Source organism: Chiloscyllium plagiosum, unplaced genomic scaffold (genome assembly GCF_037043375.1).
Source record: "Chiloscyllium plagiosum isolate Xiang-an unplaced genomic scaffold, Cpla_swu_hap1 HiC_scaffold_48, whole genome shotgun sequence".
NCBI lineage: Eukaryota > Metazoa > Chordata > Chondrichthyes > Orectolobiformes > Hemiscylliidae > Chiloscyllium > Chiloscyllium plagiosum.
In genome coordinates this window covers 681,828-706,570 of record NW_028270186.1, presented here as the reverse complement: position 1 = coordinate 706,570, position 24,743 = coordinate 681,828, and the positions used below count along the sequence as shown (strand labels likewise).

General features: G+C 44.0%; 1 protein-coding gene across 1 annotated transcript in view; it reads left to right on the top strand.

Annotated features, from left to right (window-relative positions):
* piwil2 (piwi-like RNA-mediated gene silencing 2) overlaps nucleotides 1-24,743 on the top strand; it is an 81,632-nt gene that overhangs the window by 10,398 nt on the left and 46,491 nt on the right. The window contains exons 4-10 of the mRNA XM_087984387.1: nucleotides 2,210-2,295; nucleotides 3,739-3,858; nucleotides 12,756-12,950; nucleotides 13,703-13,813; nucleotides 14,590-14,707; nucleotides 15,924-16,048; nucleotides 23,617-23,697. Of these exons, the coding sequence (XP_087840513.1) occupies nucleotides 2,210-2,295; nucleotides 3,739-3,858; nucleotides 12,756-12,950; nucleotides 13,703-13,813; nucleotides 14,590-14,707; nucleotides 15,924-16,048; nucleotides 23,617-23,697 (836 nt within the window). The remainder of the gene's footprint in view (nucleotides 1-2,209; nucleotides 2,296-3,738; nucleotides 3,859-12,755; nucleotides 12,951-13,702; nucleotides 13,814-14,589; nucleotides 14,708-15,923; nucleotides 16,049-23,616; nucleotides 23,698-24,743) is intronic.

Below are 24,743 nucleotides of genomic sequence, written 5' to 3'. Positions count from 1 at the left end.
AGCTAATTCCACACACGTACCACCCTCTGCATGAAAAAGTTGCCCCCTCAAACAGTGAAGCTTCAAGAAAGAGGAACATGCAAGATTGGGATTATACATTTCATATCCACTGGATGTCCCTATTGTAATGTGAAGAGTGTGATCAGTCAGAGTCCACGATGATATGTGTTCTTAGTTGTCTCGAAGAAGCCATGACCTCAAAGCTAACATCCTTATCTTGATTTCTTCTTTTGATAGTATTAGGGAATGTTTTGCAGTTCCTGCTCTCTTCCCGCCCCCCCCCCCAAGAGGGCAGTGTCTCTGCAGATCCAGTTAAAAATCTCACATCACCAAGTAATAGATTAGATTACTTACAGGCCCTTCGGCTCAACAAGTCCACACCGACCCGCCGAAGCGTAACCCACCCAGACCCATACTCCTACATTTATCCATTCACCTAACACTGCAGACAATTTAGCATGGTCAATTCACCTAACCCGCACATTTTTGGATTGTGGGAGGAAACCGGAGCACCCGGAGGAAACCCACGCAGACGCGGGGAGAACGTGCAAACTCCACACAGTCAGTCGTCTGAGGCGGGAATTGAACCCGGGTCTCTGGCGCTGTGAGGCAGCAGTGCTGACCACTGTGCCACCGTGCCGCCCACTAATAGTTTATTTGGAAGCAGCAACTTTTGGACCGTTGCTCCTTCATCAAGTAGTAGCACTCTGAAAGCTCTTACTTCCAAATAAACCTGTTGAATGATCACCTGGTGTGTGTTTTTTTTTAACTTTGTCCACCCCAGTGCAACACTGGCTCCTCCACATCATTTGTTCAGATCCTAACAAGAGCATTTTAACTGTCAGAACCTACTTGAGAACAATTGAGGCATTGCTTCTAAAGGCCACTGGTAAGCCCTCTGGCAGTTGTACTTGGTTGTTGGACTGGCTGTCTGAAGCTGAGAAATTCGAGCTGCACTGTCAAGGCTTGTACCTAATTTCACTTAGAGTCCAGACAGTGTGGACTGGACCATTTGGCCCATTGAGTTTGTACCAATCCTCTGGAGAGCATTCACCCCACCCTATTCTTGTAACTCATCTAACCTGCATATCCATGGACACTGGGTAATTTAGCATGACCAATCCACCTAACCTGCACATCTTTGGGTGAAAATTGGGGCACCCGGAGGAAGCCCATGAAGGGAGAATGTGCAAACTCCACACACATAGTTGCCTGATGGTGGAATTGAACCCAGTTCTCTGGTGCTGAGAGGCAGCAGTGCTAACTACTGACCCACCATGCTGCCTGTGGTGGTCAGTTCGCTAGAACTATTGAAAACCTTGGTTCCCACAATACACGACTTGCACATTGTTATAAATATTTGACCACGATCACAATCAAAACTTTGTATTGATTTAAGAATGAAGAGGGTGTGTCACGAATTGAAGTTACGTAGCACGGAAGGAGGTAATTCATCCCATTGTATCTTTATTGGCTCATGGGGCTCTCCAATTAACCTCCCAGTGCCCTACCCTTTCCTTTAGCCCTGCAAATGTCTTTGAATTTCCCATCTCACTTGCATATGCTGGCCTTAGACAAACTGGGATTGTCTGAATTGGCAGATAATGCTGAAAGTTAATTACTTTGAGCAACAGGTTTGTTTTATTTCTTTGTTAAAGTTGGAAACTCTTCTGTTTTCCCAGTGTTGTTTCATTGCCCTTCCCACATTATATTCTCCACCTGGAAGTGGGCTTTCAGAGTTATTTCCATTAGTGTCTATTGCATTTTGGTTGGTGTTGAAGGAGCCACCAACCACACAACGCAAGCATCTTTTCCACTGCAACATTGAATAACCTACCCTATAATCAAGGCTAACATGCACATAGTAGCACCGAGCAAAAACTATCCTGTCAGACTTGTAATTCAGAGGAGACGACAAACCGTGGCCCATGCCTATCTTTTTTGATGGCATTCTCCGTGACTGTCCTGGCTTCTCGCAGCACCACCATGATGAAACCAATTCTCGAATCAATTATTACCTTTCATCAGTGCAATTCAGCTATGTGAAGATCACCTGTAATGTTTCCCATATGATAAGACTGATGGTATCTTAATGAGTCTCATGGTTGTGAAGTGTTTTGGGTGACACTGTCATGGTGAAGCATGCTGTAAGAATGAGAGTTTATACACATGCAAGTTCTTTCTTTCTAATTGTCTCTTTTTGTTTTAGCCACTGGGCCGTTCAACTGGACGAGTTCGAGGTCTCACTTCATTGCTGCAGTTTGAAGGCAGTGGACGAGGAGATTACCTTGGCAAGTGGATTTGTCCTTCAGCTGAGCTAAGAATCAATCTCAGGTGTTTGACCCTGTGTGTTGACATGTTGCAGAACTGTTGTTTGCTGCTTCCCAGCTCCTCTTGGTAGTTTACTTGGTTCTCCCCCATCATGCACTGGCTTCAGGAGATCTTCCTTGCAACAGTCTAGAAGACTCTATGGTTTCTGACTTGGCTGCAATAGCAGCACAGAGAGGTTCATCGAGGTGGCCCCTTCTAATGCTGTGCAGTTAGGTTTAGTGGATACAACTAAACAAGTCCCTGTCCCATTTCTCTGCATGTTTACTTGCACTTAACACAATGCTTGTGAGAGGTTTTCATGAGTGGATATTTCCAATAGGTCATGCCTCTTTTTTTTTCCTGAGAGGAGTCATGTCCACTTTAAAACTTTGACGCTTTCTGCTCAGTGTTTCCAGCATTTATTGCTTTTATTTAAAATTTTTAGCATCTGCATGATTTTGATTTTCTGTTGCTGTAAATTCTTCTCTTCTTGGAGACTGCTGCCTTCAATTCCCATTCATACTGGGAATGGAAAATATTTTGAGCAGTATATCAGGGTCACAGTGCAAGGTAGTTAGCAGTAATTCCAGTCAAGAATCTGACAGAGTAAGAAGAATGTGGGGCACACAGCCACGGAGTGGTTTAGTCCAAAGGCACAGCTGTATTTGAAGGTAAACTGGATAAACGTGAGGGCAGTTAGAGGAGAAGGACATGTGTGGATGATGTACAGTGTAAGGCTAAGCATAGACTAGTTTGACAGAATGGTGTCTCTGGCTTACAGCATTGTGGGGGGGCAGTTCTGATTGCTACAAAAACCTCTGGGTGTGGAGAGTGCTATCCACACTAGACCCTGTGGAAGGATGGGGCAGCAGGGATTCTGCAGGGAAATCGTGTGGAGTGAAGTGACTTGCATTTCGTTCTTGTTCCTCCGAAAACTGCCACATGAGATAAGTGCATCAGTAGGATCAGCATACACTTTTATGCAGTACCTCTAACCTGGTAAAATGCAACAAGGTGCTCCCTGTTGTGTTACCAGACAACTGTGATATTGGAAAAAGTGAACAAAATTTTGGTTAAATTATTAGATTTTGAGGAAGAGAGATGGATACGATCAGGAAACGAACTGTAAAGCTTGTGTATTTGAGTAGTTAATGCTTCCTGTTTAACAGTTTCGTGTGGTTTTTGTACATTTTCAACAGAGTGATGGATGTTTGGTGATCTCTTCCACAAATGTCAATGGAAAGAACATCGGTGGATAAACTTGTATTCAGCCAAGTTATTAAGGCAGTTCGTGCAGAGTTTGGCCACAAGTCAGCCATGATCCTGTTGATTAATGGAACAGGATTGAGGGGCTGAACAGCCAAGTCCTGTACTTTAGTTTCTAAGGCTGGCATGGCTGAACATGTGTTTTTTTTCCATGACAGGAAGAGGACTGTTGGGTAGAGGAATAACCAGCAGCCTGTTTGGAGTGTTGAGACATGTGGCTCCAGTCACAGGCGATGTCTTTGCAGCAAGAACAGCAATGTCAGACAATTCTGAGCAAGGCAGGTAAGGACAGCTGTAAGACTAACACTGCTCTTCCTCTTGACAAGACATTAGACTTCTTTATTAAACCGCAGCTCCCTTGCTTGACAGCTTCCTTCCTGCCTGACAGGTACATAATTATCAACGACCCGTAGTAGCTGTTCCTTGAATAAGCTTCACATTGCAATTGTGCCCATCCCCTGCAGTTTCCTTCCCCGTTCTGTGCATCTAAATCTTGCCTAATCGCATGATAATTGCCTTTCCCCCAGCAATAACTCTTGCTCTGCATTATATATCTATCCATTGGCATGGCTACAGTAAACAGAATCACATTGTGGTCTCTGTTGCCAAAGTGCTCACCTACCTCCAAATCTAACAGCTGGCCTGGTTCATTATCCAGACCCATATCCAATGTGGCCTTGCCCCTTGTGGCCTGTCTACACACCGTCAGTAAACTATCCTGCATGCAATGGACAAAAACTGACCCATCTAGATTACTCGAACTATATTTCCAGTCAATATTTGGAAAGTTGAAGTCCTCCATAACAACTACTGTTACTCTCTCTTCTGTCCAGAATCATCTTTGCTATCCTTTCCTCTACATCTCTGGAACTATTTGGAGCTTAGAAAAAAACTCCCAACAGGGTGACCTCTCCTTTGCTCTTTCTAACCTCAGCCCATACATACTACCTTAGTAGACGAGTCCTTAAATGTCCTTTCTGCCACTGTAATACTGTCCTTGACTAATAATGCCACACGTCCCCCACTTTTACCAACTTCCCTGTTCTTACTGAAACATCTAAATCCTGGAACTTGCAACAAGTATTCCTTTCCCTGCTCTATCCATGTCTCTGAAATGCCACAACGTTGAAATCCCAGGTACGAACCTGTGCTGCAAGTTCACCCATTTTATTCCAGATGCTCCTGGCATTGAAGTAGAGACACTTCAGACTACCTTCCTGCTTGCCAGTGTACTCTTATGACCTTGAAACCATATTTCTGACCTCACTACTCTCAACCTCCTGTCTACTGGAACTCCAATTTAGTTTAGATTAGATTACTTAGTGTGGAAACAAGCCCTTCGGCCCAACAAGTCCACACTGACCCGCCGAAGCGCAACCTACCCAGACCCATTTCCCTACATTTACTCCTTCACCTAACACTACGGGCAATTTAGCATGGCCAATTCACCTACCTGTACATTTTTGGATTGTGGGAGGAAACTGGAACACCTGGAGGAAACCCACGCAGACACGGGGAGAATATGCAAACTCCACACAGTCGCCTGAGGCGGGATTTGAACCCGGGTCTCTGGTGCTGTGAGGCAGCAGTGCTAACCACTGTGCCACCGTGCCACCTACTAAGGTCCCCATACCCCTGCTGAACTTTTTAAATCCTCCCGAATAGCATTAGCAAATTTTCCCCCGAAAATATTGGTACTCCTGTGGTTCAGGAGTAGGCCATCCTGTTTGAAGAGGTCTCACCTACCCCAAAATGAGCCCCAATTATCCAAGTTCCCAAAACACTTCTGCACCATCCCTGTAGCCACATGTTCAACTCTTCGCTCTCCCTATTCATCCTAGCTCCCTGAATTTCTGCCTTAAATCTGCATCCCTTTTCCTACCTATGTAGACCATGACTTGGGGCTGTTACCTGTCCCCAACAAGGATCCTGAAAACACGATCAGAGACATCACAAACCCTGGCACCTGGGAGGAAATGCACCAACCGTGAGTGTCTCTTGTTCCCATAGAACATCTATCTGTCCCCCTAACTGTGCAATCCCCAATGACTAAAGCTCTGCTCCTCTCTGCCCTTCCCTTCTGAGCAACAGGATATGCCAGAGACCTGTACTCCATGGCTTATCCCTGGTAAGTTGTCTCCTGTAACAAGATCCAAAACTGTACACTTGTTATTGAGGGGAACAACCACAGGGTTTCCCTGCACTGCCTGGCAGTTCCCTTACTGTCTCCTTAAAGTAACCCATCTGCGTTTTTCTTGTACCTTTAGGTGTGACTACCTTCCTGTGACTTCTCTCAATAACCCTCTCTGCCTCCCTAATGATCTGAAGTTCATCCAGCTCCAGTTCCCTAACGTGGTTTTTGAGGAGCTGGAGTTGGGTGCACTCCCCACCGATGAAGTCAGCAGGGACACTAGTGGTGACCCTTCACTGCCGCATTCTGCAGGAGGAACATTCAACTGCCCTAACCACTATCCCCACTATTTGAAATTCCCAAAGAGACTGTACAGAAAAAAGTTACCTTACCAATCTGCCGCGCACAACCTTTTTGGGTTAGAAGAGGACAATGAGTGACGCAACCACCCAATTAGATCAGTTCACTTACTCACCTGTCCCGTGTCTGCTCCTGCACAGTGTGCGCTCCACCTATTCATGAGGTAAGTTTAGATAATTTTAAGTTTAGCTTCCTGGCAGGCCCCTGGTCTTCGCTCTCACTCCTCCCACTGCTGACCCTTTTCAAATTTCCCAATTGCACACAATATTCCAACACTGGCCTAACCAATTTCGAAGCTCCTTGGATGCTGTCTGAACTGCTGTGCTCTTCCAGCACCACTAATCCAGAATCTGGTTTCCAGCATCTGCAGTCATTGTTTTTACCTAATCAATGTCCTGTACAGCCGCAGCATGACCTCCCGACTCCTATACTCAATGCGCTGACCAATAAAAGAAAGCATACCAAACGATGCCTTCATTATCCTATCTGCCTGGAACTCCACTATCAAGGAGCTATGAACCTATACTCCAAGGTCTTTGTTCAGCAAAACTCCCTGGGACCTTACCATTAAGTGTATAAGTCCTGATTTACCTTTCCAAAATGCAGCACCTCAGTTTTACCGAAATGAAATCCATCTGCCACTCCTTGGCCCATTGATCATCTGATGAATATCCAGTTGTACACTGAGGTAACCGCCTTCGCTGTTGAGCACACCTCCAATTTTGTTGTCATCTGCAAACTTATTATACCTCCTATATTCACAACCAAATCATGGAAATAAATAACGAAAAGCCATGGACTCAGCACCAATCCTTGTGGCACATCACTGGTCACAGGCCTCCACTCTGAAAAGCAATCCTCTACCACCACCCTCTGTCTTCTACCTTCAAACCAGTTCACTGTTCAAATGGCTAGTTTTCTTTGTATTCCAAGTGTTCTAGGCTTGTTAACCAGTCTGTCATGAACCTTGCCAAGTGCCTTACTGAAGTCCATATAGATCATGTCCACTCTTCTGCCCTCATTAATCCTCTTCATTACTTCAAAAAACACTCTTGTTAAGTTAATGCGACATGTTGACTGTCCCTGATCAGTCCTTGCCTTTTCAAATAGTTGTAAATCCTGTCCCTCGGGATTTACTCCAACAACTGTGCTATCCATTGTAGTCAGCATGGTTTTATGAAGGGAAAATTGTGTTTGACTAATTTGGTAGAGCTATTCAAAGATGTAACAAGCAAAATGAATAGTGGGGATGTTGTAGGTGTAATTTATATGGACTTGTGGAGGTGTTTGGAAAGCTACTGCATAAAAGGTGAATTGACCAGGTTGGATTATATGGGATGAGGGGTAAATTATTAGCCTGAGTAGATGACTGGCTGATGGATAGAAGTCAGAGCCAGGATGAATGGGTTTTTTCTGGATGCAAGATGTAACAAGTCGGGTGTCATAGGATCCAGTTCTTAGTCCCCAGCAATTTACAATCTATATTAATGCCTTGGATACAAGGCTGTATAGCCAAATTTGTGGATGGCTCAAAAATAGGTGGCAGTCAATTGTATAGAGGAAATAAGAACGTTACAAATGGATATAGATAGGTGAGGAGAGTGAGCCAAATGTGGTGGGTGGAGTTTAATGTGGATGAGTGCAAGGTCATGCATTTGAGTTGAAAAAATAGGAAGGTGTTATCTTAATGGGGAGAGACTTTGGGGCGCTCCAGTGCAGAGTGATGTAGGTGTGCTACTTCATGAGTCACAGAAAACGAGCATGCGGGTACAGCAGATAATAAAGAAATCAAATGGAATGTTGGCTTAAGGAATAGAATATGAAGGTAAGGCAGTATCATTGCAACTATACAAGGTATTAGTGCGACTGCACTTGGAATATTGTACGCAGTTTTGGTCACTGTTTTTGATGAAAGATGTAGAGGCATTGGAGGCAATTCAGAGGAGGTTCACAAGATGATCCCAGAGTTGACAGATTTGTCATACGAGGAGAGATTGAGCAGTTTAGCCCTATGCCCTGCAGAAATTAGAACAATGAGGGAGTCAAATTGAGGTATTAAAAATGTATTGAAGCTCTGGGGAAAATTGATGCGCGGAGAGATTTGAGTGTTCTGGTCCATTGTGCCCTGAAGGTGGCAGTGCAGGTTGATAGTGGTCAAGAAGGCATACGGCATGCATTCCTTCATTGCACAGGGTATTGAGTATGAGTGTTGGCTTGTTGTGTTACAGTTGTATAGGACTTTGGTTCGGCCATATTTGGAATACTGCATACAGTTCTGGCTGCCACATTACCAAAAGGATGTGGGTTCTTTCGAGATGGTGCAGAGGAGGTTCACCAGGATGTTGCCTGGTATGGAGGGTGCTAGCTATGAAGAGAGGTTGAGTAGATTCGTTGGAAGGACCGAGGTTGACGGGGGGACTTGATTGAGGTCTACAAAGTCATGAGAGGTATACACAGGTGAATAGTGAGAAGTTTTTTCCCCAGAGTGGGGGGTACTAAATTACTTGGGGGCATGAGTTTAAGTTGAGAAGGGAAAAGTTTAAGGGAGATGTGGTTGGAAAGTTCTTCAAGCAGAGAGTGGTGGGTGCCTGGAACATGTTGCCAGCAGAGGTGGGAGAGGCAGGTGTGATAGTGTCAGTTAAGATATATCTAGGCAGTTACATGAATGGGCAGGGAGCAGAGTGATACAGATCCTTAGAACGTAGGCAACAGGTTTAGAGAGAGGATCTGGATCGGCGCAGGGTCGGAGGGCCAAAGGGCCTTTTCCTGTGCTGTAATTTTCTTTGCTCTTTGTATGATAAAAGGTGTGGATAAAATAGATATGGAGTGGATACTTCCTCTCTTGTGTAATGTTCTAGGATGAGAGGTCATCGTCTTAGGATAAGAGGTAGCAAATTTAAAACTGAGTTGAGGAGAGAGTACTTCTCCCAAATGGTGGTAAATCTGTGGATTTTGCACCTCTAAAGTGTGGTGGAGGCTGGGCTGGTGAATAAATTTAAGGAGGAGTTGGACAGATTTTTAATTGTTAATGGGTTGAAGGGATATGGACAGAAGGCAGGAAAATGGGTGTGAGGAGCATGTCAACCGTGATCACATGGCAAAGCAGACTCAAATGGCTGAATGGCCTAATTCTGCTATTTCTTGTGAAGTAATGAATTTGCCCACCACTGATGTCAAGCTCACTGGTCTACAATTCCCTGGCTTTCTCTTACCAGCTTTCTTAAATTGCAGCACCATGTTAGCCAACCTCTAGTTTTTTGGCACTTCACCTGTGACTGTTGATGATAAAAATATCTCAGCAACGGGCCCAGCAATCACTTTTCTCGCTTCACACAGTTCTTGGGTACAGCTGATCAGGTTCTGGGGAGATATTCAGCTTTGTGCATTTTAAGACATCCAGCAGCCACCACCTCTGTAATATGGATTTTTTTCAAGATGCCACTGTCTCTTTCCCACATTCTATATCTTCCATGTCCTCCACAGTAAACACTGATGCAAGTTAGGCATTTAGTATTTCTGCCATCTCCTGCAGTTCCACGCATAGGCTGCCTTGCTGATCTTGAGGGGCCCTATTCTCTTCCTAGTTACCTTTTGTCCTTAATGTATTTATAAAATGCCCTTGGATTCTCCTCAACCCCATTTGCCAAATCTATCTCATGTCTCCTTTTTGCCTTCCTGAATTCCCTCCGAAGTATACTGTTACTGTCTTTATACTCTTGTTACGATTCACTTGATCTCTGTCTACACCTGACATATGCTTCCTCCTTTTTCTTGACTAAAATCTCAATTTCTCTAGTGCTCCTGCATTCCTTACACATACCCTTGCCTTTTCACTTTGACAGGACAATTTTGTCTCTGGATTCATGTGATCTCATTTTTGAAGGCTTCCCCCTCCCCCAACCCAAATCAGCTTTTGAAAGTTCTTGCCTAATAGCATTAAAATTAGCCTTCCTCCAATTTAGAGCTTCAACTTTTAGATCTGGTCTATGTTTTGCCATTGCTATCTTAAAGCAAATGGAATTATGGTCACTCGTCCCAAAGTACACTCCCACTGACACTTCAGTCACTTGCCCTGCCTTACTTCCCAAGAGTAGGTACATTCACATACTGAATCATAAAGTTTTCTTGTATGCTGTTAACAAATTCTCCTCCAACTAAGCCCTTAACACAAAGGCAGTCCAAGTCTATGTTTGGAAAGTTAAAATCCTTTAGCATAACCACCCTTGTATTCTTAGAGATAACTGATACCTCCTTAGAAATTTGTTTTTCAATTTCCTGCTGACTGTTGTATGATGAAGAGTAAAATCCCAATAAGGCGATCATCCCTTTCTTCTCCATTCCACCCAAATAACCTCCCTGGATGTATTACCAGGAATATCTTCTTTAAGAACCGCTGTAATGTTAGCCCTTATCAAAAATGCCACTCCCCCTCCTTTCTTGCTCCCCTTTGTATCCTTCCTACAGCATTTGTATTCTGGAACATTAAACTGCCGGTCCTGTCCATCCCTGAGCCATGTTTCTGTAATTGCTATGATATTCCAGTCCCATGTTCCTAACCATGTCCTGAGTTCATCTGCCTTCCTTGTTACGCCTCTTGCATTTAAATAAATGCAGTTTAATTCATCAATCTTGGCTCATTCTCTGCATTGTTCCTGCCCTCCCTGACTGTTAGACTTGATCCTTTTCTCATAAGTACCAATCTCAGACTGATCACTTTCTTCAGTATGTCCTTGGGTTACCCCCCCCGCCCCCCCACCTTCCTAGTTTAAATCTTCACAAGCAGCTCCAGCAAATCTCACTGCCAGTGTGTTGGTCCCCTTTCAATTGATTTGCAATCTGTCCTCCTTATCCAGACCACTTCTTCTCCAGTAGCGGTTCCAATGATCCTTAAATGTGCGTCTCTCCCCCGACACCAGCTCATCTGCTCTATCCTCCGACTCTTACCCTCACTAGCTCGCAGAGCTAACACCTCTGCTCTAACTCCTGAGGTTCATGCTTGTTCATCCCTGGTTGCTGTTTATTTTTCTCCCCCAGAATGTTGCACACTCATTACCATTCTGGAGCAACCTTAAGAACTAAATGAATTTTTGCGTGTGCGGTTTCTGAGCTTTACTTACAGTGGCTTATTAGAGGACATTGAATTGCCTTGAGCCTGGCTCCTTGTCGGGGATATAATCAGTGTAATTTCTAAAACCATTCAGGCCTTCCCACCACATTTGAGGCGCAGTCCTCAGGGATGCCAGCCAGTAGCCTCTTGCTCACATTGTCTGGGGGACAGTTTTGGTGTGTTACTGCTCAAGTTGCTGAAACTTGTTTTAAGACAGACGTTGAACTGTGTCAAGATTTGAATGGTGTTGGAAAAGTACAGCAGATCAGGCAGTATCTGAGGAGTAGGAAAATCGACGTTTTGGGCAAGAGCCCTTCATCACGAACGGCTTTGCCTGAAACGTCTATTTTCCTGCTCCTCGAATGCTGCCTGACGACCTGTGCTTTTCCAGCACCACATAAATTTGAATCTGTCTCCACCATCTGCAGTACCCACTTAGACTCTCAGAGATGTACAGAAACAGACCCTTCAATCCAACTTGTCCATGACAACCAGATATCCTAAATTAATCTAGTCCCATTTGCCAGCACTTGGCCCATATCTCTCTGAACCCTTTGTATTCATATACCCATCCAGATGCCTTTTAAATGTTGTCATTGTACCAGCCTCTCCCACTTTCTCTGGCAGCTCATTCCAACCATGCACCACCTTCTGCATTAAAAAGATGCCCTTTAGGTCCCTTTTCAATCTTTCCTCTCTCACCCTAAACCTATGCCCTCTAGTTCTGGACTCTCCCACCCCAGGGAAAAGACCTTGTCTATTTACCCTATCCATGCCCTTTATGATTTTATAAACCTCTAAGATCGCACTTCAGCCTCTCCTGATAGCTCAAAACCCTCCATCCCTGGCAACATCCTTGTAAATCTTTGCTGAAAGCTTTGAAGTTTGACAACATCATTCCTACAGGAGGGAAACCAGAATTGCACACAGTATCCCAAAAGTGGTCTAACTAATGTCCTATACAGCAGAAACATAACCTCTCAACTCCTGTACTCAATGCTCTGACCTGTAAAGGAAAGCATTCCAAACACCACCTTCATTATCTTATCTACCTACAAGTCTACTTGCAAGGAACTATGAACCTGCACTCCAAGGTCTGTCTGTTCAGCAACGCTCCCCAGATTGAACAGTGTGCCCTGTTGTGAGGGTGAAATGATCTCTTCGACTTGGCAGTCACCATGTGCCATTCCACTGGAGGCTATTGCTGAGAAGCTTTTGACTGGTTGTGGCATCTGAAATGTAAATGCAGTATTTTTAAAATGGAATCAGGGTTTCTGCCTCAGCCAAACTTAGAGGCAGAGTGCTCCAGACTCCCGTTGTCCTCAATGAAAAATGTTTTCCTCAATGTTCTCAATCATTCTGCCAATTCCTTGAAATACATCCCCTCTGCTCATTTCTCATAATCAGTCAGCTCAGTTGAGTCCCATCTCAGTCTCTTACAAATATAACAACTGTCAGTTTGATTTTCCTAACTGAAACTTTTGATTCTGGGCAATGTGACTCCAGTATCCTCTCTGGTGTGCTCACTCACCACCACCTCATCGTTATGAGCAATTAATGATTCTCTTCTCCTTATTTTAGGGGTAGAGGGCCAATTATTGAGCATCCGCATTCCAGCGTTCAAGAATTGGCAGCTCAAGTGAAGGGATTGGAGTTTGGACGAGCATTGCTGGGGAGATGCAGAGTTTTCCATGGTTTGCCAATTTGTTCACCTGGGGACAGGAGACTTGCTCTCAGCGAGGCTGTAACTGGAGCGCCAGAGCAAGAAACTAGAGGGTGAGGCAGATGAAGGAACAATCTGAATGCATTAAGGCCAAGGGCCCTGTCAGTATCTGCTGTTTAACAACTCCCCTGCTGGGACTGTCGTTACTTCCTCTCCCATCTCCATGTGGGGTCTGTCCTTTACCCCTTCCTACTCAGTCTGCGGTGTCTGCCCTTCACAGTTGTCCTGTGCAGTTGGTCAATTCCCTGGAGGGGTGACCTTATAGAGGTTTCCAAAACTGAGGGGCAAGGATAGGTAAACTGGCCAAGTCTTTTCCCTGGGGTCGGGGAGTCCAGAACTAGAGGGTATAGGTTTAGGGTGAAAGGGGAAAGATATGAAAGAGATCTAGGAGGCAACTTTTTCAAGCAGAGGGTGGTACGTGTAGGGAATGAGCTGCCAGAAGTGGTGAAGGCTGGTACAATTACAACATTTAAGAGGCATTTGGATGCGTATATGAATAGGAAGGGTTTGGCAGGATATGGGCCGGATGCTGACAGGTGGGACTAAATTGGGTTGGGATATCTGGTCGGCATGGACGGGTTGGACCGAAGGGTCTGTTTCCACGCTGTACATCTCTATGACTCTGTCATTCACCCCTTAACCTGTGGGGGCTATTGGGCCATGGTTCCGAGTCCAGATATCACTACGTATTCACATTTTCTTGGCCAAAATATTTTGGTAACTCCTTTTTGCTATTGATTCATGGACTGCATCTTCAATGACATTTGTACTTCTGAGTCCGGTTAATTCTTTTTTTTTAATTTAGGGAGCCAGTCATGAATAAAGGATCATCAGGAACATCTGTACCTCTGGCAGTAAACCTTACCAAAATACATTGTCAAAATGAGGCCGTTTATCAGTACCACGTCACCTTCAGGTAGCTGACTTCAGTCTTTGTACATTCTGTGGGAGTAGCTGTGATTGCACATTGTGACTTTATACATCTGATCTTAAGACATCACCCTGACATGAGGGACCCATCTGTGTTTTTTTTTTCCCAGCAGAGCAGCTTTTTGGACCAATGAGTTCTATTTCACGAGACATTGCTATGAATGAATCTGACTCTGTAGCAAGGCTTCATATTAAAGTGCTGACACACGTTGCAGTATCCAGTTTGAAGTTAAAACAAAACACTAAAATGGAGTAGAAAATATTCAAGCCAAGTGGAGAGATGTAAATATGGTGTTTGCAGAGCAAGGGACAGAAGTTGCAATTTCAATTTTGGATACAAAGCATTTTGATTTTTTTGCAAATGAATCCTCATTAAATGTGGCCCACTTATTGTTACCTTTCGAAAACTTGATGCATTGCTCTGCAAGGTTGCACGTTATGTGTTGCACTGCCTAATCTAATATTTGGCATTTAAACATCTGAGCCGACTGTGCAAGTATGGTGCTTAGCTCCCTGAGCTGTACTCAAATGAAAAGGCAAGTTATGGCAGACCATTGAAAACACCCTCCTTATACCTGTTGTATGAATCGCATAATTCCCTTAGCTTTAAAGCTTAGTCAAAACTTTTAAATCTCGATGTCAGTTTATGTCGTCATTCAGTTTTGCAGTGTTGAGATTGTGTCTGACTCTGACAGCAGTTCTTAGTCATTGAATATTACTCTCTTTAGTTTACTTCACTCAGGCTAATGTTGTTTGGTTTAGTCCTAATATAGAATGTCGGAATATCCGCTATGCAATGTTAAAGGAGCATCAGCTGGTTACTGGCAAAACTACTGCTTTTGATGGCAGCATACTCTACCTGCCTGTCAAACTACCTGAGGTATGGCCATCTTTTGCACTTCTTTTCATTTTATTCGAGTACACCAGACAGTAATTTATCAATGTCCAGAGCGTAGTGCTGGAAAAGTACAGCAGGTCAGGCAGCATCCAAAGAGCAGAAGAATTGAAGTTTCAGGCATAAGCCCTTCATCAGGAATGGATGTAGAAATTGAGGTGGAAAATTTGAACTTCAGGCCTAAGTTTGGTGGAGGGATAGGTAATATTGAGGCAGAGGGGAGATTGAAGCTGGAGATGGATGGGCTATGAGAGTAGGCATTGTAGTGGCAGATGGATTGCAATGTGGAGCCATGTGACATTGAGCACTTTGGTCGGAAGAACAGAGACCTGGTCTATTTTGTAAAGTGAAAGGTTTCCTAAATCTGATATACCTAGAGACTTAGAGAATCCTGAACTCAGTCTCCTGAGGTTTACCTAAGGTTCAGTTAAGAAGGCAAATTAAATTCAAGAGGGGTAGAATATAGGAGCAAAGATGGATCACTAAGGCTTCCTAAGACTGTGATCAGACCACGTATGGAATGTTGAGAACAGTTTTGGACCCTGTAGATATGCTGTCTTTTTGAGGGATTCTAGAGAAGGTTTACACGAATTATCTCAGTTTTGAATGGCTTGTCGTAAACTCGGCAAGTTTAGAAGAATGAAAGGGGATCTAATTGAAACTTAGTGAATACTGAGTGTACTGGATAGAGTAGAGTAGAGTAGGGGAGTCTTGAATGCGAGAGGACAACCCCAGAGTGAAAGCGGCCAACTGTTTGGAGCTGAGATGATGAATGTCTTTCACTAGATGGCAGTCAATCCGTGCAGTCAATTATTTGCTACAAAAGGCTATGGAGGCCACGTCATACAGTGTGTTTAAGACAAAGGTAGGTTCTTGTTAGTAAGAAGATTGAGGGTGACCGGGAGATGGCAGAAGAAAGGGTTAGGAACGTATCAGCCATGATTAAATGGCAGAATAGACCCGATGGGCCGAATGATCTAGATTTGTTCCCAACTCAGATGGTCTTATACTTGAATTGTATTCCAGATCAGCATTCATACTGCAGTGTTGAAGGTGCAATGCACTGTTGGACAGTACTGCCTTTCAGAACACTTCATTGTTAGGTATTGAATGAGAGATGATCAAGAATGCATTTCTGTAGCTGACTGGCCCTGGTATTTACCTTGCTTGAATCTGACATTCATCTACTGTTTCTTGTCAGATGGTGGCTCTGAAATCGCAAAGAAAAACTGATGGTTTGGAAGTGTACATCAAGATTCAATTGACCAAGATTCTCCAACCCAACTGCGACCTCTGCATCTCCTATTATAATGTCGTATTACGAAGGTAAAATATCTGCACTGTCTCTGTCACACTAGTTTACTCTGTCTTTATCTGAGTTTTTTTTGTTTGCTTCCTCCTTACTCTGCCTTTATTTATCTCTCGTTTTTGTCTGTCTTTTTGGATTTTCCTTTAAGAGAAAATCTGAACAAGAATTGTATTTAAATATTGGAATTGTTAAAGCACAGTATCTGTGTCCTCAACAATGTTCAAAGGATATTGCCTTAGTGCCAACAGCTCTGGCAAAATCATTATTATTACAAAAAAACAAATTCTGTGTTGCCCTTAATACATTTGACAGGCTTACCTGATGTATAGGGTCAGAAGGTGTGGACAAGACGGACTGTAGCCCCGTAAGGAGACCAGGGCTCGTTACTTGAGCACCATTAAGGCTACTTATGGTCTATGCACTGAAGACCCCCTCCACTGACCAAGAATGAGAGGTGCTCAAGAATGCAGAGACCATCAGTATCTGTTGGAAGGAGCATGAAGAAGATCTTCGAACAGAGTTTGTATTTCGAGTGGGTGTCAACAACTCCATCCATCAACATGCTACTCATCCCTGTATGAACACGAACCCTGACTTGGTGTGAGGTGGAAAAGGCCATTCAACTTGGGGGGATAAAATGAAGACATGAGTATCCAATGGAATCTGTGCTAAAATATTAAAATTTATGATAGCAATGTTTAATATGCATTGAGACATACATGAATAGATGGGGAATGTATGGATATGGATCACGTGCAGATGGAAGAGATGGAATGGTAACAGGGTTGACATGGACATGATGGGACGAAGGACATGTTCTGTTCTATGTTTGTAGCAGAGTAATACTATTAGCACAATGCATACTTTGTTTCCCATAGATTGAAGGAGCCAAGTTTGACAGGAGATCTCAGATACAATATTGGTAACTGACATCCAGAAAAGTGGCAGGTCTGACTGTAGTCACGACGGGTATTTTCCTGCAGCTGAATAGATCCTGGTTGCAATGCTGATTCCATTCTGAGGGCAGAATGGAATGGTCTTCACCACATCCCAAATTAGAGTCCTCCTCCAGAAGTTTGTCTCTATGCTGCACCTGCTTCATGATCACATGCAAGCCATGATCCTGAGAAGCAGATCCCCCACAGACCCAAGTCACATTGAGAATTGGTCTACTCGGAGCTTCAACGTAGCAAGTAAGGCCCAAGATGGCCGAGGAACTGTTGTGAGATCACTGATGAATCCTCTTGAATAAGTACAAAGTCCCATTAACACCAAGGAAACAGTGGACCAAGCTTGCTTCAAATGGAGGGAAAGCATCTGGATTTGCAGACTAATAGTCTCATCAGGCAGAAGTAGATTGTCAATTGAACAGGGAGTGTCTAGAAAACTGGGCTTCTCCTCTCCCATTTCCCGCAGCTGCTGCCAATGCCATATGTCAGCAACTGTTGGTCATCCGTTAGAATCTTCAATTACCCAAGTACTTTGTTTTACCGTGGAAGCAAGTCTCATCAACGTTGAGAGAGCACTGCCAATGAAGTAGTAATTGTGTAGAGTCCTAGAGATTTACAGCATGAAAACAGACACTTCGGTCCAACTTGTCCATGCCGACCTGAAAGCCCAACCCAATCTAGTCCCACTGGCCAGCACCTGACCTCGAACCCTCCAAACCCTTCCTATTCACGTAGCCATCCAGATGCCTTTTAAATGTTGTAATTGCACAACATCCATCAGCAGCTCATTCCATACACATACCGTGTAAAAAGTTGCCCCTTAGGTCTCTTTGATATCTTCGCCCTCTCACCCTGAACCTTCTAGTTCTGGACTCGCCCACCCAGGGAAAAGACTGTCTATTTTTCCGATCCATGCCCCGCATGGTTTTATAAACCTCTGTAAAGTCACCCCTCAGCCTCTGATGCTCCAGGGAAAAACGGCCCCAACCTATTCATCCTCTCCCTGCAGCTTAAATCCTCCAAGTCTGGCAATGTCCTTGTAAATCCTGTCTGAATCCTTTCAAGTTTGACAACCGCCTTCTAATAGGAAGGAGATCGGAATTGCACACAATATTCCAACAGTGGCCTAACCATTGTCTGTACAGCTGCAACATGACCTCTGAACTCCTATAATCTGTGCTCTGACCAATAAAGGAAAGCATACCAAATGCTGCCTTCACTATCCTATCTACCTGTGACTCTACTTTCAAGGTGCTATGAGTCTGCACTCCCAAGGTATCTTTGTTCAATCCCTAGGACCTTACCATTAAGTGTGTAAGTCCTGCTCAGATTTGTTTTCCCAAATACAACACCCCTCATTTGTCTAAATTAAACTCCATCTGCCACTCCTCAGCCCATTGGCCCATCTGATTAAGATCCCATTGTAATCTGAGGTAACCTTCTTAGCTGTCCTTGACACTTCCAATTTTGGTGTCATCTGCAAACTTACTAACTACACCTCTTCTGCTCACATCCAAATCATTTATATCAATGATGAAAAGTAGTGCACCAGGCACCAATCCTAGCAGCGCTCCAGTGCTAACAGGCCTCCAGTCTGGAAAAAACAACCCACCATCACCCTCTGTCTTCGACCTTGGAGCCAGTTCTGTAGCCAAATGGCTAGTTCTCCCTGTATTCCATGTGATCTAAACTTGCTTACCACTCTCCCATGAGAAGCCTTGTCAAATGCCTTACTGAGGTCCATATGGATCATGTCTACCATCTCCCCTCGTCAATCCTCTGTAAGTTCTTCAAAAACAAACCTCAATCAAGTTCATGAGACATGATTTCCCGCTCACAAAGCCATTTTAACGATCCCTAATCAGTTTTTGCCTTTCCAAATACAAGTCCCTCAGGATTCCCTCCAACAACTTGCCCACCATCGACGTCAGGCTTACCAGTCTATAATTCCCCGACTTGTCCTATCCATCTTTCTTAAATAGTGGCACCATGTTGGCCAGCCACCAGTCTTGTGGCAACTCGCCTGTGACTATCGATGATACAGATATCTCAGCAGGGGGCCCAGAAATCGCTTCCATCTCTTTCCACAGAATTCTCGGGTACACCTCATCAATCCTAGGGATTTATGCGCTTTTATGCATTTTAAGACATCCAGCATTTTCTCCTCTGTAATATGGACATTTTTCAAGATGTCACCATCTATTTCCCTACATTCTATATCTTCCATGTCTTTCTCCACAGTAAAGACTGATGCAAAATTTTCATTTAGTATCTTTCCCTATCTCCTGCAGCTCCACATGTGCCTTGCTGATCTTTGAGGGACCCTATTCTCTCCCCAGTTACCCTTACGTCCTTAATGTATATGTAAAAACTCTTGGGATTCTCAATCCTGTTGGCTAAAGCTATCTCACGTCCCCTTTTTTGCCTTCCTGATTTCCCTCTTAAGTATACTCCTACCACCTTCATGCTTTTCTAAGGATTCGCTTGTTCTCTCCTGTCTATACCTGACATATGCTTCCTCCTTCATCTTATCCACCCTCAATTTCTCTCGTCATCCAGCATTCCCTCTACTTACCAGCCTTTGTTTTTACCCTAACAGATATACTGTCTCTGGATTCTCATTATCTCATTTCTGAAGGCTTCCCATTTTCCAGCCATTCCTTTACTTGCGAACATCTGCACCCCATCGACGTTTGGAATTTCTTGCCTAATACTGTCAGAATTAGCCATCCTCCAATTTAAAACTTCAACTTTTAGATCTGGTCTATCCTTTCCCATCAGTAATTATGAACTAATAGAATTACCGTCGCTGACACCAAAGTGCTCCCCGACTGACGACTCAGTCACCTGCCCTTCCTGCCTTCCCAAGAGCAGGTCAGGTTTTGCACCTTCTGTAGTCTGTACAGCCACATACTGAATCAGAAAATTTTCTTGTACACTCAACAAATTCTTCTCCATCTAAATCCTTAACACTGTGGCAGTCTCAGTCTGTGTTTGGAAAGTTAAAATCCTCTACCATAACCGCCCTAGTTTTCTTAGAGAAATCTGAGATCTATTTCTCAGACTTATTTCTCATTTTCCTGCTGACTATTTGGGGGTCTATAAAACAATCCCTATAAGGTGATCATCCCTTTCCTATTTCTCCGTTCTACCCAAATAACTTTCCTGGATGTACTTCTGGGAATATCCTCCCTCAGTACAGCTGTAATGCTGTCCCTTATCAAAAACACTACTTGCCCTCCTCTCTTGCCTTCCTTACTGTCCTTCTGTAGCATTTGTATCCTGGAACATTAAGTTGCCAGTTCTGCCCATCCCTGAGCCATGTTTCTGTAATTGCTATAATATCCCAGTCCCATGTTCTTAACCATGCCCTAAATTCATCTGCCTTTTGTATTGAAATAAACGCAGCTAAATTTATCAGTCCTATCTTGTTCTCTGCTTTGTCCCTGCCTGTCCTGACTGTTTGACTCACTTCTTTTCCCAATTGTACTAGTCTCAGATTGATCTCTTTCCTCACAATCTCCCTGGGTTCCACCCTCCCACCTTGCTAGTTTAAATTCTCCTGAGCAGCTCTAGCAAATCTCCTTGCTAGTATATTAGTCCCCTTCCAATTCAGGTACAATCCGTCATTCTTGTGTACAGGTCACTTCTACCCCAGAAAAGATTGCAATGATCCAAAAATGTGACTCCTTCTCCCATATACCAGGTCCGCAACCGTGCATTCATCTGCTCTATCCTCCTATTTCTACCCTCACTAGCTTGTAGCACTGGGAATAATCCAGATATTACGACTCTTGAGGATCTCCTTTTTAAATTCCTGCTTAACTCTGTGTATTCTCCCTTCAGAATCTCATCCTTTTCCTTCTCTGTCGTTAGTTTCGATGTGTACAATGACCTCCTGCTGGCCCCCCTCCCCCTTGAGAACATTCTGTGCCCTCTGAGACATCCTTGATCCTGGCACCAGGGAAGCAACACACCACTCTTGTGTTTCACTGCTGGCCACAGTCTGTGCCTCGGACTAGAGAATCCCCAAACACAATTTATCTCTTGGAACCCAACGTACCCCTCACTGCATTAGAGCCAGTCTTAAAACCAGAAACTTGGCTGTTGGTGCTACATTCCCCTGAGAGTTCATCACCCCCAACATTTTCCAAAACAGCATACCTGTTTGAAATGGGGATAGCTACAGAAGACTCCTGCACTACCTGCCTAATTACATTACCTTTCCTGAAGTTAACCCATCTATGTGACTGTATCTATGTCTTTCCTCCCTTCCCATAACTGCTATCCATCACAACCCTTTGTCCTTGTGAATTCCTCATTGCCTCTAACTGTCGCTCGAACCGATCCATTGATCTGATAGGATTCGCAACCAACAGCATTTATTGCAGACATCTTCCAAAACACTCACATCTGACCAGAAGAGCACACTCCTCTACAAAGGGTCATTTTTGTTTCTTCCAGTCTACAGACCCAGAAAATAGGACCGTTTTATTCCTCTACAAAACACTGCTACAGGCTAACTTAATACTTTGGCTTATATTTTAAGTTTAATCAAGAGACATATCTCAACAAGACACATAATCAAGAAAGAACCCACTCTATTCACTTTGTAGATTTACAGCAAAGCTGTACCGAAAACTATTCACTTATCTGTTTCTGTACTGTGACCTCTCCCAAACAGGTTCCTCCATGATCAGCTGTCAATTTGACTGTTTGTTAATTTCCTTTGCACTCCGATGTCCAGAGATACATGAATTCAAACAGCAAAGGTAGTGTCAGTTACCAGTGTGGGTGCCTCTCACCACCCCCGCCCGCGCCCCCCCCATCCCTAACATATATCAAGAAGTATCCTGTTCCACCTAGGAAGTTTTCCCATACTTCATCTTTGGTATTTAGCTAATGGGTATGAAGATGCCTGATTGCACTGCGAGTTGAGTGTAATACACTTGAACATAAACAGGAGTAATTACATTTTTTTCATTTATTATTGGGACATGGGTGTCACTGGCTGACCAACATTTTTTGCTCATTCCTTGTTGCACTTGAGAAACAGGGATGAGCTGTGTTCTTGAACTGCTGCAAGCCATGTGCTGTCAGTAGACTCTCAAATAACTTGGGCAGGAATTCCAGATTTTGATCCAGCAACACTGAAGAAGCAGTGATATATTTCCAACACTTGGTGAATGAGTGGTTTGGAGGGGAGTTTGCAGTTGGTGGTCTTGCCATGTAGCTGTTGCCCTTGTCCTTTTTGGATGAAACTGGTCTTGGGTTTGTAAGGTGCTATCTAATTGGTGAATTATTGAGACAGTTCACAAACTACTTCAGTCTTTTTGTGCATAGAGCCTGAACCACACTGTCAGTGGACAACTCGACAAATTATTCATGATCTGGATGAGGTCTGAGTCGTGTTTGTTTTCACATGTATGCAAGAACAACAAATCTTATCAGGACATATAAAATTAAGCCTGGGCAAAACAAATCCAAGCTTTATGTAAAAGATTAAAATACATGTCACTGTCAACATTCCCCAGCTTTCTGGTCATCTGCAGTCAATGCTCTTGTGTTGACAAAGTTAACAGTCTGTTTCTTATTCACAGACTAAACAGTCAAATTGTTTTATGAATAGAGAAGCTTTGACAGATAACTGATGTCTCACCATGGCAGAGTAGGGCTCATGATCCCGGGCTCATCTGCTCCGCCTGCTTTTTTGTTTTACTTACCTTGTCCTGAACTCTGGCGGCAAGGAATCCCAGAGTGGACTCTGTAAGCCCAGCACAGATTTTGCGGCTGCGACTGGGTCCTTTGCGATCTCATGGCAGCAGTGGCGAGTGAGCACCTACTTATTTTTTTCTGGAGCGAGTACAGGACCTGGCATCGGAGTTGGTGGCTGCTACATTGACAGTTGAAAGATGATGCTGAGGCTCGGCAATGTGGTTGTTGATTGGATTTGGTGCTGACAGTGGTGAAGCAGTGGCACAATGATAGCACAGCAATGTTGAGATAGGCCCAGTAGTGAGAGATATGACTCTGACATTGGGTCTGGTGCAGACAGCAGTGAGGCAGTGGCAACAGGGAATTGGTCCAGTGGCAAAAGCCGGTGCCTGAAGAGTTCAATATTGTTTGGGTCCTGTGTAGATGGCAGTGAGGTGGTGGAGGGGGGAACTGGCAGTGCATGCATTGTTGATGATCTGGTTCAGGACTGATGGGCTCCTTTTAAGTTCTACCTTTTTTTTTGTTTTCTCAAAATGGTGGCTGATTGTGATGACTGGAAAAACTTTTCATCGTACTTTCCTGTTTTTCTCGTTATAAAATACTCAGGACGATAAAATTGTTAATTCGCTCAAGATCACTCATACTGGCACAAATAGAACCAATGAGAGTGCGAGTTATGACAGCACTGGAAGGGACTGAGAATAGGCAGAGAACACAGTGTTGGTCTATGTGTGGTCCCGGTCTGTTTCTACAGATTTTCAATGTGCTGTTGGTGAATATGGGGTGTGTAATTGCTGTTGTATAATCTTGAGTTGAAGTTTCTTTGTCTTTGACTTTGTTTTGATGTATGTTGCAAGAGAATACTCAAGCATGTTAATGGTCTTGTTGTGTTGATTTGTTACTCCTTCCTCTTTCTGCAGAGCTATGAGGCTTTTGGAATTAAAATTAGTTGGACGGAATTTCTATGACCCAACAAGTGCGATTGTTCTTCCTCAATACAGGTAGGTGTGATTAAATGACATTATATCAGGGTTGAAAATTATATTAATGATCTTCTCGTGATGGTCTTCTTCAGATCTCAAATTGGAAAAAAAAATGAGCTTTCACCACCGGGGTAAGCTCGGTCATTGAGTCAGGTGGGATGCATCCCAGAATCTCCAAGATTTAAAGTAGGAAAGCAGTGAAGCTTTGAGAGTTTCTTTTAAGAGCCCAGTCAAGTGCTGGAGCACACTGTGAGGGTAGGAGGATTAGAATTGTAATTGCAACTGTTGGAAAATGATAGGCTGTTGAGCTTAATTTAGGGGAGAGTTGCTTAATGCATTCTCTTTCACCATCCTTTTGATGCTATCTACAAACTCCCATGTCGCACCCCAAACAGGCAGATGCTGTTAAGTGCAGCTTTTTGTGGGCAAGTTAATTTTGGGAGGAAATGTAAAATGCAAGTCAGGAATATCTCTGAGATACTGAGACAGAATGGGATGGGAATGATCAATTTATGAAGGTTCATAGTAGCAGGGAACAATAAAAGGATTTTTTAGCAAGGCTGTTAGGATCTGTGTTTTATACCTGGTGCATTGAATGCAAAATAAGTTCATAAAGTCATCAAGATACACAGCACAGAAACAGACCCTTCAGCCTAACTCGTCCATGCAGACCAGATATCCCACATTAGAGCATAGAGAACACTTGCTAAGTCCGCTCCCCGTTCAGGAGACTAGGCAACAGCGCACTGCGCCTGAGCTTCCGTCCCCAGTCCCATCCACCTGTGCAACCTCGTCCGCCCCCATCCTGCCCCTCGCCTGCCCCGACCCCTGGCTGAGCCTCCCCCCCCTTGTCAGCACCCCCTCTCTGGGGCAGTCGGACTGGACACCAGCAACAAGACAGCTGCTGCCTTTGGTGGGATAAAATAGCGCGAGCACGCAGCCGCGCACATGGCTTTCTGACAAGTTCCACCTTTGCCATCAGGATGATGGAGAGATGATCTCGGGAAGGTGGAGGAGGGGGTGTGGTTTAGGGTACATTCTTGTGTAGAACTCCAGGGAAAATG